The following is a 15,126-nucleotide window of genomic DNA, read 5'->3' as shown; positions in this document are numbered from 1 at the left end:
CGTCAGCGCAAAAAATAAACCCGAAAGACCAAAAGTGACATGACGAATTGCAATTGGATCGTAATTACGATTCAAAATTACAAGAGAGGGTGCAAAACGGCGACGCCATCGCCGGTAGTCGCCGGGCCTTGGCGTGGCCCATTATGCCCTTTCCTTCCATTAATTTAAGCGTCGATAAATTACTTTCTCTGCATACTAATAGGACTTATATAAGCGAGGGTATAGATAAGAACTCGCGACTCTCCGCCTCCAACTTTATAAAATTTTAATCTAACTTCAACTCGGGAAACCCTCATAAATAGACGTGGCAATATGACTCAAAATGTTGTTCGGAATTTGCGGTACACAGTTTGTCAATATTTCATTTCACAAAAGTATATACAAATAAATATAAAATGAAATAACAGCATCAAGATAGAATGTTCCAATCATACGTATTTGTCCACTATAAAATACGACGTAAAATATATGTAATCCTGAAATATACTTGTGTAAAAATAATTTTTCCCGCAATTATGAACCATTCATTATTCACCCCGACAGTTTTATATGAAAATATTAATGCGCACGCCACAATGATTGTGGATAAGATTTAACATTGCACCAAGACTTCATACTCCCTGTACGGTATTTCCTTCCCGTCGAACGGAATGTACAAAACACCGTGACTTCTCTGGACCTGCCAAACAATAGATAAAGTATACATAAATATTCCTGATCGTTCGCGCAGGTAAATTATCGCTGAAATTAACGAATAGATGAGCGGATCAACAATCGTTCCGGTTACTAGCGTACCTTCCCTACGCAGAATACGCCGTTGTGAAATGTACGGCCGACGTAGAGCATTTCCCCGTTCGTGGTCGTTCCAGCCTCCACCGCGTGTTCCGGTACGTGACCGTGACCCGTTCGGACCCAGTTGAAATGGGCGGGCATCAATACCTAAGGTACGAAAGCCAGCTTGTCTCGAATTACATCCGCCTGAATCTTGCGACGGGGAGGAAAGGAAGAAGGAGAGAGGGGTTCGAATCCAGCCAACGAGAAGCGGTGTATTTCGCACTTTTCTTCCGACCTCACCCGACGCAAATAGATTAATCCGCGGGCGACCGCGCGGCTGTGTAAGCCGAGCCGAAAAGAAATTGATTCGGACGAGCGCGATCGAGTGCACGGCCAAAAGGCAAACAGAGGGTTCGTCTAATGCGGAATCGAAGGGATGTAACTTCGGTAACGCGTCGAATCCCGCTACCGATCAATACTGACTGATATGTCTCGTCGCGTCTACGCTATTCTCACGCCTTCGTTTTTCTGACATCTTCGCAAAATTGTTGATAATTATTCTCACTATTTTCACGAAGGATAGGGAATGCCGCACGATCACGATCACGACTATTGCCAAATCGGGGATTTTACAAATCAAATTACACGTCGATTCGTTCGTATGCAAGATGCAATGCCTCAGGTTCCTTATGATTTCATCAAGGAAGGAAAGGATAGCGCGGAAATAAAGGGAAATGGGGAGAGAATTTGTCGGAGTGATAAAACGCGCTCCGATCGTTTTCTGGAATATCGCCGTGCAAATATCTGACTAACACACCTCGTTCGATCGCATAGTCGTAATCTTATCTTCGTCGAAACGAGATGCTCCAGGGATATAGAGATAGAGGTGACGACGCGCTCGTGCGCTGCGTTACGTAAGGGTTTACGCGAGCTCTTTAATTCGCTTATTAAGGAAAGGAGGAACAGTAGCGTTATGAAACCAAAGCGCCTGTAATTACCTAGGTAGAGGCACATGAAAATGCAATGCGCGTTACGTCATTACAAATTGATTAATTACGAGTGTAAAAGACAGCGATTTATGGCGTTCGATCAACAGCGCCGCGTAATTGGAAAGAAAACAGAATTTCGCTTGGAATTCGACGTGCGAATTAACGAAGAGACTCGAATCTCTTGTTTCTCGCGTTTGGTTATACCTCGAAGTCGTGCTTCGTGTGCTCGGAACCTCCGTGACACACGTAGGCAACGTTATGATCCGGCTTCACTTTCGCCGGGATCATGTCGCCCATGTGCATGGCACGACCTACGACGAGATTCATGCCGTCCAAGTCCCTGCCGATGGAGATCAACATGCTACGATCACCGTAAGATATCGGCCATCTCGCCCATCTATATCCTACAACAGAAATCATCAAATGTTCGTGATGTTTCCACGAAATATCTAGTCGTAATGTTAACACTTCGAGATTCCAGTCGATAATTTATCGCGCTGCTGCTTATCGTATCGATTACCTCTCATAAGGCAAATAAGTGAGTAATCGTTAACGCCGTTACACACTGTTAAATTAAACTCAATTTTGAGTAATTTTTAACTATTCCATAGGTCACCACTGCTCCTACTTAATATGTAGTTAATTTAACTAAAACAATGTTAATTTGACTAAACCAATGAAGTTAAAATAATATCCTATTTTGTTTCAAACTAATAAATTTTGACGCACATGGTAGTTAAAAATAACAAAATAAATCTAACTCATAGTATTAGATTAAATTTCATCCTTTAACCTTTAACAGTGCAGTGTGTGACTATTAAGTAAGCTTTATTATATGTCCTATCATAAGAAGAAAAGTTTAAGATAACGAAAAGATAATTTACTTCCACGTTGGCTTATTTGGCTTATCATGTTTGTCGAAATATTATATACTTTCTTTTATTTCTCTTATAATTAACGAATATTTTAATTAAATAGTTCTTTTATAATTAACGAATAAATGCAATTATAAAATTGTTATAATTATAATTATATAATTATAATTATATAAAACCGCAACAGATCTCGGGATATTCATTACCAGAAAATTCCTAAACCTGGTAAGGCGAATACAAACGTTCAACAAGCTATAAATAATTTAATACTTATTAAACTAATTATTAAATCAACATATTTATTATTTTAATAGCTAATACATTACAAAATAGAATTATTTCTTTATTTTTTGAATCGTATCCCAAGATCAAAATAACATGAACTTTATACTTGCTTCGTGATTTGATTATTACTACCTTCACCCGTTTATTTCTTTATTATATTCAATGTCACTGCTTACCAGGCATTATTGTTCCTTGATCGAAACTGTCGCGCTGTCACGCTATGACAAATAATTAAATAGCACAAGTGACGGTTTGCGTGGCAACACGTTTAAACGAGAATTATCACTGAACGTGTCGATACTTTGGGCGTAAACGAGCTCAGGCCGCAATCCCACCATTCGAGACCTTATCAATCTTATCAGCACGGAAACGCATGTTACATGAAGCATGTGGCACGCAAAATGTCATGTTCAAATACATGGGCCACACTTTGCTATTGATTCGTCATATCACGCGACGTGATTCTATACCTATAATAATGTCATTGCTATAATATTTACTTTAACTTCGCGGTTGTGAACTTGTGACGAAAAGTGATATAAACGGATCCATGTATCACAAATTTCTAACACGTAATACATTAATCATTGTTACGTGCGAGATAAGACAAATTCGTAATAATCGATCCGATATAAAATCGCATGTGTCACCTAGAACAAATAAAGTAATCAAAAGGCAAAGTATATTTGATTTATTAAATTGTTTGAATATCTGTCTTTAACATGAAATGCATAATTCTATTAAGATTCTGATTTGTCGGTACACAATACAAGCTAAGCGATTGTATTTCAACCATCGGTAATGGAAAAAACTCGCGAAACATTATTTCACATTGCAAATATGTACTGAAGAGAGAATGAGAGAGAGTGAGGGAGAGAGAAAAAAAGAACAAAGCTCAGATCGGACAAAGTCTCAGGCGAAAGAGACCCGTTATTTTCTCGTCGCTGTAAACGCGACGTCGTGCCTCGCGAGGAATGCACGACGGCGGAGGAATGAACTTTCTCGTTCGCGCGCGGCAGGAAACGAGCGATTTGCTGCGCTCGTCGCTCGAGCGAAGAGAAGCCCATCTCTTACGTATCATCGTGTCGTGCAGAAATACGCGTTACGCGATTCACGAGTCGCGCTTCGGGCGACCGCGCGCGGTCGGGTGTTCGCTCGTTATCCGTCAGAAGTCGTACCGTGAGGCGCGTGTTATGAAATGAGAAAAAATGCAACTATAATCCGGTTAAGCGGAGATTTATCTTAAGCGGTACACGGAAAAGCGATCGCTTGTTTCCGTTTCTGCCGTTTCCGTTAAAGTCACGATAAAATTAGCAAGGTAAAAGGTTCTTTCGTCACAGAATCGCTTGCCTCCTCTAATCGCTGATTCGTAGTTAATTATGCCACAGATAATGCGTTCAGAGCAAAGGCGGTCTGTTCGTTTAATGAGACGTATAACGGGCGTGTGCCGTTTCGAGCGTAAAAAGAAGGCGAGCATTTAATGATGAGTCTCGTTTAAGAAATTCCCGGTGTCTCGTTCGAAATTCCGCGCGAATTCATTCGCGCGATTTGCGGTCGCGTTTGATTGTGTTGGACGACGTGGCGGAGGACATCGCTCGAAATTCGAGACATTTAATCGAACGAGATGAAATAGGAGTGTCCTTCGACGTGCTCTTATATGCAAGAACATTACACAGAAGGGTGGATTTAAGCTCAGTGAGGGTGCTTTAATGGATCTACTAAGGCGAGTGCTATCTCTTGGATATACTCCCTCGTCCCTTTGTGAATAACGCTTTCGCTCGCGCTGTGATCGTCCCTTTTCTTTCTTTCCTTTTTCCGATATATAAAAGTATACATATACATATATACGCTGATGTGTAACCAAAGACTGACATAAAATATCGGAATCACAATGCTATTTGCCCAATGCTATTGACACGACAGAGAAGATATTGCAGCATTCGAGCTATTTGAAAATTCTCAATGGCGATTGCCAATGTACATTAAAGCAGCTGCTTCAATAAAAAAAATATATTTATGAATACGAATCAAATAGCAAGAGATTTTACATTCCGGAGCTAGAGAATATCCTTTATAAATATCGCTAAAAGAGATATATGTATAAAAATACAAATATAAATTCTGTATAACATGTGATAAAATATATACAAATATAATATAAATCTCTAGAGATATAACAAATCTAAAAACTTTCAGAATATCTATAGAAATTGTTACAATGTTTTAGTGAACGATATTTACTTCAGAGTTATTAAATCTAATTGATTTCGAGAGAAATCGTCGTCATTATCCACAAAGAAACATTTTCGTGCTACGGCAACCCAGTTCGACTCGCGCGCGACGTCAGAACTGGGTTAATTTCACTTAACGCTTAACGAGCGCGCTTTCCTTTCTAACGAACGTTAAATCGCAGGATTCAAGCGGAAGTGCCGTACGCGCGGCGGACGCACAGCGTCGGGGTAGGTTCCGCGGCGGCAGGCGCGGAACAAGGGAAACGCTCGAGCTGCTGAACCGAACAAAACACCCTGGCCGGCGCGCGGCTCTTTAAGCCGACAAAACAATTCCGCCAGCGCGGAGTGGCGGCTGGCAAATACGTTGCCGGTAGTCAATGTTCCAAAAGGATCCATTTGTCTCGCTCGACAAAACGTCGGGCCGAGCGCGCGCGATACCCGCGCTTATTCCGTATCGCGCTCACGTTGCATTCAACATACACCTCCATAAGTATAATGCCATGTTAACGTGTCAAGTGCGATCCCCCGACCTGTTTAAGACGCGAGCTTAAACGTTAAAATGTTAGATGTGATAACGTAATACGTTTATGCGAATAACAAGAAGTGTCTCGATCTCTCGGATGTATTTTAAACTTTTGTACATCTTTTGAAACTTTTAATATCTTTTCTTTAAAGATAATCGCAATTTTTAGATTATCTGTTTGTAGCAAGCTTGATTCGACGCGACGTTACTCGATAATTAGAATAATCGCAATATAATTAGAATAATCTTCAAAAATCAGTGACACTATACAAATCTTTTTTACTTTAAATAAATATAAACGTCCAGCTCTTGTCATATTTAGAATTGGGAAGCAAATCGCGAGACTTTCTTGAGGACGATAAACAAAGGGAATTAAACAAAGTATACGTCTCTCTACTCGATGATTTCTTTATTTATGTCGCGACAGAGATCCTCTTTAATGGAGGCTCTTTAATATGCGATCAGAAATGTAGCTGTATATTTTGAATTAAATGTAAAAGTTCGAAATTCATTAGCATATATTTAGAAACTGCTCGAGACAGAAAGGAAGTCGAAACTTTGGCTTCGATGTCACTCGATGCTATGTTTAAATTAGTCGTCTGTTTATATATCGCTGAATTAATTCTCTATATAGTTGTCTCGACTGTATGATGTATAGAACATGAAATGCGTACGTCTTGCGGAAATACAGCTTTATTTGAATCTTATTAATTTGTTGTACTTTTGTTCAGACAGCTGGTTTTGATTAATTCCTAAATATTTATGCTAATATCAATCAACTTCCAAATCTTTAAATCTCTGATAGCGCAATTCTTCTAATTGTAAGCGCAATTTTTTTCTAATGGCTTGTATTATCACAATTGTTAAATCATTATTAAGAATTCCGAGTTAGTCAGTAATTCCTCGGCGAATGTTATTTTAGCGGTGAAAGGCTAACAAAGGCCAGCAAAGCTTGAGCTGTTAGCTGAGCCAACTAAGGTAACACAATAGCCGACAATTCTTAAATATCGCAGGGTTATCTAGCGTAGTTAAAGTCAAAAACCATTAATAATGACAATTCTCGTCGTTCTAATTTCTAATTTCAGGAGTAAAAGAGAATTTCAAGAAGAGCGTGGAAGTTTAGAATCACACGTCGACGCTTTTTCGCCCGGCAAATACGCAACGACCGAGAAAGACGCGAGTCTCGACGAATCTCGCCGGCAAGAGACAAAGAAACACCGCAAAGGTTCCACAGCAGCATCGCGTTTCCTTTGTTCAAGCAATCCCGCCACGCGATGTGTCGCGTCGCGTCGCGTCGCGTCGCACAACGCCGAAGTCTCCGGCGTTGGCTCTGGAGGGAGAGCTCGAAGCCGGCACCGCGATGGATCGATACAGCACCAAGGGGTAGTGTTATGGGGGTGGCTGGTTCGTAATACACGGGGGCTCGCCGCTATTCCGTGATGGCTAAAGCAGAGAGAAAGAGAAAGAGAGAGAGAGAGAGGGGGGGGAAGGAGAGGAGAGAGACAGAGAAAGAGAGAGGGTTGAAAAGAGAGAACGGGAATGAGAGAGAAAATGTACGTGCGCACCCTCCGCTCTAACCTGGCGGAGGCAGAGCTAGCGCCAGCAGCATCCCATTCGTCAATCCTCGTCCCTCGTTGCTGAAGGCTCTTTCTCTTTGTTCGAGTTCGTTAAACTTCCAGTCGGCCGACGCGACCCCCTACCTCCACGTCCCTGGACCTATATCCCTTAACCGTTTCCTCCGTCCTCTGCGCGTTTCTCGCACCGGTTCTTAATTACGAGACGAGTTCGCGTCTCATTTCCTTGCGCTTAAGTGAGCCTCACCTTGAGATTCACTTGGCACGACCTCGAGATACTCCGGCACACATCTCGCAGTTATTTTAATCATTTGCCAACATATTGCACTAGCACAATACGCTATTGTTCTGAATAACGCTATTATTGTTCCTCGTTTCTTTTTTCAGACCATTATACCATTGTCGGGTGCTTAAACGTTGATTTTAGAGATAACGAATGCCCTAAATTTATTTCTAAGCAAGAGTATGTAACTGGAAATTAATATCTTTGAAAGACGGATATAATCATGCTTTGACTAGATAAACACGCTTTTAAGTACACGAGAAGTTTCGTTCTTCGCTACAGACGGTCTGACTAGATCACGGAACTTACTACTTGCGCACGCATCAACCATAAATGCTCTCACAATCAGTCGGATGAAATTGTACAACGTTTGTGAGAATGTATTTTGCTCCGCTTTTGTACTGTTGTTTTTGTGGAATTCTAAGATAATATCTGCTTCCCAAGTGCTCGAGTACTGCATTTTCTATAATAAATCTAGCCTGAATTAATGAAAATAACAAAATAAGTAAATGATATTAATCAACAATCTTCCTTGATTGCGTTAAATATCTTTCTTCTTATCAGCTTACCGGTAATTTTCTCACCAAACTTTATTCGAAACAATAAAAATTCATTATTCATTATCACTGTATCTCACTAAATTTTATTGTTTATGTAAACAAATAAAAGCCATTATTTATCATCGTTAAATCTCATAATTTGCCTGCATTGCTTCACTGTTTCATAATCCTTTAGGTGAAATCAGAGATCCACCGCGACTGCGGGTCAAGGACGAGGAAACTGACGCCTCGCAACACATTTTCCGATATGCGCTCGCCTGCAAAATTAAAGTTACGGAAAAACCTCGACGACCTGCATTACGGTATATGCTTTTCCGCGACGTTTCATCGCGCATAACGGTAGGTCACGAAGTTCCTTGGACCAGCTCGGACAAAGAGAAGGACCGACGACGGCGGTTCTGGTACAGTTGTCTCAAAGTGCACTCTCTAACAATAGAATAAACTTAGAAAGATAAAAGACAACGCGTAAGCGAGCGAGACTTCGCGGAAGGTGCATGACACTGGAACGATGATTACTTTTTATGATCTCGCGGCAACGGAACCAGGATGAAGTCTTTGGTCTGCGATGCAATTTTCACCTTATCACTCGACTTCGTTACTGCGCGCATCTTTGAAACAGTATTCTAATCAGAAGCTTGTTTCAAAGAGCACATTTATAATTCTCGTTAAATTTAAATAACTTTGCAAAGTACAGTCCCCAACTAATTTTTGAATTATTTATTATAATTAAATGGCCATTATACATACATTATACATATATGTATATATAAGGGCAATTTCCTTCTCTAGTTTTCAGTTGTTCTAAATTTCCTTATGATCATCGTATTAATAAAGAAGTTATGACAAATTTTATAGTCCTGTTTTGTAATATCTATACTTTACGTACATGCTCAATAACATATATTTATACGACATATATAGAAAAAGTTCAGCCTATCTTCGATATCAGATCGAAGTAGATTAACATTAACATCTACATCAGAAAGAGATTGATTCTAATTTAAAAGATAAACTTGCAGATATATCTAATCGCGAGAGGCGTTATAATTTAAGCTTCAGAGTGACGAAACGTGATTACAGATGGCCCGACAACCCGACAAGACGTATTTAGACATCAGAGAGGAAGGAATACACGACGGTTACGAGATGAGAATTTAAACCAGGTTTAGTCACAGCCAGCTTTCTCGAAGCACCATCTTTTCTCTCGCCAGGTCCATGGTAGCTTTTGTAGCGAAAGCTTCCACGGAGCTTATGTCCCATTCTAAATGCATTAACCCCCTGTACATCTCCCGCGTACTGCACTTTGCCCGCTCCTATTTCACCGATATGCCTTATCCCGCAATTCCCACAGACGATTCCGATGTCAGAACTATTATAGTTATTTTCAGAGCACTCGCAGATAATGCCTTTATTTTATTACAATATTGCATATTCTGTAAATGTAAATCATAGCTACGCGCTCAAATAAATTTATTAGCAATAATAAGTAATATAATAATGCAGAAATTATTAGAAGAGAAATTATTTCAAGATCATAATTCTGTTAATAGCAATACATTTAGTTACTTATTTATCCACTTGGATAATCACTTTAATTTAATTAATTTTATGTTAGTTTTCCTAAACTTTCTAAAATCTGTAATAACTAATTGCTTATGTTAAATTACATTGAAAATTATTTTGTATGTATGTCGTCACTAAACTTCTATAGTATAATGTCATTTGTTTAAGCCTATCGTTAATGTAGTTTTCTATATAGATAAAAACAGTCTAAAGTGTCTCTAAAAACTACAATATGCGTAATTTATCATTTAATGTATATTTAGTGATACAATATGAACAGACGCGGCGCGTCATTTTCAGTTTGGCTTGAATTTTAACCGGATTTCATATCTTGCGACTCGATGTGCATTTACTTGAGATTACTCCGGTCGTTTTGTCGACAAGTCCGATCTTTAACCGCGTCGTTTTCCTCCCTGAATTGCTACGGAAGTGATTTCACCGTGAGATGATTGTCCTATTGTGAGATATAATATTCTTCCTGTTTACCAGACAATCGCAAAAAGGAGGAGAGAGCGTCACGTTTAAGAAAAATATCTGTTTCAAATGTGTGCATAAAAATATAGTAAAATGTCCGATACATTGATTTCGCGAAATTTGCTTACTATATATGTCGTATATTCGTGAATACGAAATTTTTTTCTTTTATCAAATAGAAAAAAATGCATAACGTTATTACAATAGCGATGTACCTTGTCAAAAATAATCAATTTGTGCGATAGAGAATAACAACGGTATCTATTTTTTAAAATTGCAATAATATCTTTACAAATACAAAGATAGTGAAGTGAAAGATACTGGGGATAATACTTCTTTATGTTTGTAAAAATTTTAACCACCACAAAATATTTTCAGAGTACAGGAAAAATAGGAAAGGGAAAGATGAACTGTGGCAATGATATACCGTGCCAAGAAAAGTTAAAACGTAACAAAACTCGTTTCGAAGCCAAAGGATTCTCGGTATAATAGCCATAATATCCATGATGATCGTCAGTTGTGCAAACTATGTGAACCACTTTCAAGATTGACAATCCTGAAGTGCAATATCTTCTTCCGTATTTTTACGAGACACAATCTCCTCTTCGGCTAACGACTATCTTGAGAAAGAAGGTTATACTCAATCGAGTTTCTCCGTATCTAACTAAAGTTCATCGGAATCGAATCGATATTTACGCGTATCCAAGACCAATAAAACGCTAATATTGACGCGAAAGTTACGATGTTTCATGTTCGATATTTACGGTGACTTACGTTTCCTTTTTCGTCTATGTATAGACATCTATATTTTGACAAGAAAATATTTTCTAAATAAAAAATAATAGAAAATATATATATTCTATGTAAAATAATATTTCTCAATATTTTTTAACTACTGTTGATGTACAAATCAGAATATCATTATAAAATAAAAATATTATTTTTAAAATATAATTATCTATATTATTTTTATATTAGAAATAAGGAAGTTTTAATATATAACGTTTAATAATAAACGCGGTTATAAAATTTATTCTTAAATACTTGAAGAGCAATTAATATATATTTTTGAATTCCATATCATTTATTTATCAATAAGTATTATACGCTTGAAACACAGTTTTGTTATACCCTTCCGCGTAATGATAATATTTAGATAAGAATATTAGAAGATAAATAACTTTGGAAGAGACTCTATAATATTCTACACAATAAGCGGGTGAGAATATTGCGTCATCGACAGCATTTGAAGGATCTATTACTCGCTAAGGTAACGGCGATTCAGGTCACTGTAGAAAGTTGGATGTTCCTTGCATTAGGAGGTATAATACTACCGGTAGTTGAGCTAACAATGCGAGCTGTTACGGTCGTTAAACGATGTAATTACCGCAACGTTCAATATTATATTACAATGAATTAATTAGCAGTTTTTAAAGCTATATGTAATGGATGTCGATTAAATCTCAATTATTGCATAACTTTCTTCAAAAAAATATCTGTTCAGGCACAATATTTATAGATGACACAGAGTCTACTTAAGATGAAATCTAAATATCATTCTTAATCACCTGTATTTTTCAAAATATGTAAAACTATTTCAGATTCCTTTAGACTTTGTTCAATACCTAACATGGCATTTGATATCAAGAAAAATTAAAAAAAAGTTAAAAATGAAACACATCGAAAATTTTTAAGACATTACGGATAATTTCTGTCTTTTCGAAAGAGAAGTCTGGAAGAAGAAAGTGCTTCGAGGATGGCCGACACTTTCGTTTCAGGTCAGTCGTTCGTTTTTTTCTCTACTTCCTTTTTTGCAGGTGGATACTTGGCCAGTGCACATCGTGCTTCCTTTACGTAACGCGCGCTAGTGGCCGTGCACCTTTCGCCTCGCTACTATATCGCACCGATCTACTTACGTTAATTGTAACGACGACTTTCGAACGAACAAATGCCTTAAAAGGATTAAAAAATTCGTCGGAAAAGGAATCGCGGAAAAAGATATCACCGGGTTAAATTTGCGCTAAGAGGATAAATCTGAAATTCAATTTCAAATCTTACCAAGAATTTGCGATCGAGAGGGAACGCGCAGTTTTCATCATATCCCAACGTAGATACGTCGCTTTAATGAGATTTTTGGTATGCGGAAGGGACGCTCAAGCCCCAGAGCGACAAGTGACTGACATCGAACGGGCACAATATTTTTTTCTATCTATTCTAAAAATTCGCCCGAATTCCCCCATGCTTTATCGCGATAACTCCGGTTTTTTCCTTTTTTTTTTTACGATCGCCTCTTCGATATTTACCCTCGGTCGAGGATTTACGTTGCCGGCTTCTTTTTAGCGATGGATTTTCGTATGGAGGCATCTCGACATGGGCGATTTCGACTTAGCTCACATAAAAAACAACCTCGCACCGAAGGGGACCATCCTCCTTCTCGAAGATTTTTTCACCGTAAAGAGAGAAGGCACAGGCCGTTATTGGAACAAGTTCTTTCAGCCAGATGCTATCAATGTTTCCTCCTTTTTTTTTTTATCGAAGATAAAGTTTAAAATTGTACTTCGCGTAATTCTCCATTTCATTTGCGCGACTGAGCGCAATTATTCGACGATCTAAAATCGTTTACATAGTGAAATACTTATATTAATTATTAAATGAATGATAAAAGTCACTGAGCAATAATGAGGATTAATAAAGTTATAATTATTAAACAATGGGAAATTATTAAAAAATCATCCGTCATAAATGTCAGACAGATGATCTTTTAAAAACTTGCACAATTGTAATTCTATAATTATTTATTAATTATCATTATTTAATCTCCTAACCTAACCTAAGAAAAGGAAATTATTTAATAATTATTTCTTGTACATAATTTATGTATTACTAATTATAAGATAAAATTTTGTAATTAGTTCAGTAATATTTAAAGAAATTATTGAAAATATTTCGCGTTTATCTCAGATAGTCGAATTTTGTTCAAAAATACGACAAACGTTTATGTAACGCAATCTCTTTTGAAATATTCACATCAAATATGATATTCTGTACATGTAAAGCTTAAATATAATTAAATAAAAAGGAAATCGTTATGTCACGTAGTTGAAAAGTGAAATGGGAAAGATCGCTCGTTATAGAACATTTATATAGAAAGGATTATGACCAGAAAAATTGAACGGGCGTTGGAGGGATTGGAGACGCAATTATTACCGTGAAAAGTACTCTCATACTCTTGATCGAAAAAAAAGTTGCATCGCGATAGGAATGGCCTGCAGCCGAGCAAATTAGAATCCTGCAATTTCCTTCCAGGAAATATCCCGGAATATATTCTACTGAGAAAACCGGTTCGCGAAGTCAACGCATCTTACGAAAATGGATCTCTTCGTCTGTTTCCAACAGGGATAGTTATTTCCACGGAGGAGACCGTTTGACGTATTTTGTATGTTTCCCACAAATGCATTATCACGGATCGAACATCTCGTCCAATAATTATTATTTCACGGGTTCTCGCATGATTATACGATAAATTCATGCGTTTATAATAGCACAATATCCAAAATAGAGTTTAAATCCGTGTATACCAATAAAGAATAACTCTTTTTAAAATTGTACAACATCGAGAGATTTAATCAAACGTTATATAAATTAATTATACGCAAAAGTATAATATCTATAAAAGCGTGCGTTTTATCCATGCATGGAAACCTCAGAACGGTGCAAATTTAATTAGATAATTCGCGCGTATCACCTTGCACAAATACAAAGAGAAAGGGAGAAGGAGGGGGGGAGACAGAGAGAGAGAGAGAGAGAGAGAGAGAGAGAGAGAGAGAGAGAGAGAAAGAGAGAGAGAGAGAGGGAGATAGATTCATACATAGCAGAATGCATCCGGAGAATATTAATTTCCGGATCCCGTAACGCACGTATATTGCTCGATTATAATTAAAGCATGACCGAGAACGGTTAGATAATTAAATCGATGCGCCGTCCGGCCGATTAGAAACGAGACTATCGCGTACATCTGTTCCCCGAAATATTATTTCTACCATGTCACGTACTGCCACGTACTGCAAAAAGCCGTGCTTGCAGTCTTTGTTTCTGAAAAGCTACGACGACAGTTTCATTTCCGCCGTCTTCACCGTTACGATACAACGATCGTACAACGTTCTCTATATTACCGGAAGCGTACAATCGCGAGACTAATCAAAAGTTATAGAGGATAAGTCAATTAATTCAGGAGCCGTCATGATGGTAATGAGTCGATAAACAATAAGTTTAATGCTCGCGATAGTTGCGAGTTACGATGGTTCACCGTAGTTTAGTTACCGAGGCAAATCCAATTTACTAACTTCAATGGCGACGTAATCACGACACGAACCCGTAACGTTCAGTAGTAAAGAGAATAACTTTTTGACAAAAGCACTAATGTGATATTGACTATAAAATATATCGCGAATATTGTAATGTAGTTCGATAAGTTCGCATGCGTATATTTCATAATCCACAAAAATAAAACCATGCATTCTAGACAAGACTTGCAAATAAAAAAACAATAAAACGTAACATTTATGTAAAATATTGCCTTCTATACCGTGCGATAGACTACTTGTATATTTTGAGTAAAATCAAACAAGGCTTATAATTTCAAAGATTTCAAAAATTAAAATAGAGATATTTCATACTAAATATAAAATCAAATTAGAAATGTCTAACGAGACACGGAGGACAAGCGTTATTTGACACAGAAAAATTATACTCGAAGTTAAAAGGATGTTTAACTTCCCAACCATAGCGGAATATTCTTTAGCGGAAATGCACAATCGCAAAAACGATTCTTCTTTCAGAGTTTTTCCATTAGTCGGAAGAGCGGATTTTATTGACTATGAAAGAGGCTGTACACGCGAGCGAAGGCATGCTACGCCGCCGTGCCGCGCTGCCGCCCGAGGACGACGGCGCGGAGGCAGTAAAAGAGAAGGAGGAAGAAAAAGGGAGAATAATTCT

At 38.0% G+C, this 15,126-nt stretch overlaps 1 protein-coding gene across 1 annotated transcript; it reads right to left on the bottom strand.

Annotated features, from left to right (window-relative positions):
• Positions 1–242: 242 nt before the first annotated feature.
• Positions 243–3,217, bottom strand: LOC112467338. Its single transcript, XM_025035935.1, has 4 exons — positions 3,100–3,217; positions 1,968–2,167; positions 796–939; positions 243–679 (listed from the first exon to the last, which is right to left on the bottom strand). Exons 1-4 carry the CDS (start codon positions 3,104–3,106, stop codon positions 593–595), a joined length of 438 nt encoding a protein of 145 aa, XP_024891703.1. The 5' UTR covers positions 3,107–3,217; the 3' UTR covers positions 243–592.
• Between the last annotated feature and the right edge of the window lie 11,909 nt (positions 3,218–15,126).

Source organism: Temnothorax curvispinosus, unplaced genomic scaffold (assembly GCF_003070985.1).
Source record: "Temnothorax curvispinosus isolate PA1 unplaced genomic scaffold, ASM307098v1 QBEX01017163.1, whole genome shotgun sequence".
NCBI classification, from domain to species: Eukaryota; Metazoa; Arthropoda; class Insecta; order Hymenoptera; family Formicidae; genus Temnothorax; species Temnothorax curvispinosus.
Note: the sequence above shows the minus strand (reverse complement) of the source record. Positions and strands in the feature narration are given on the sequence as shown.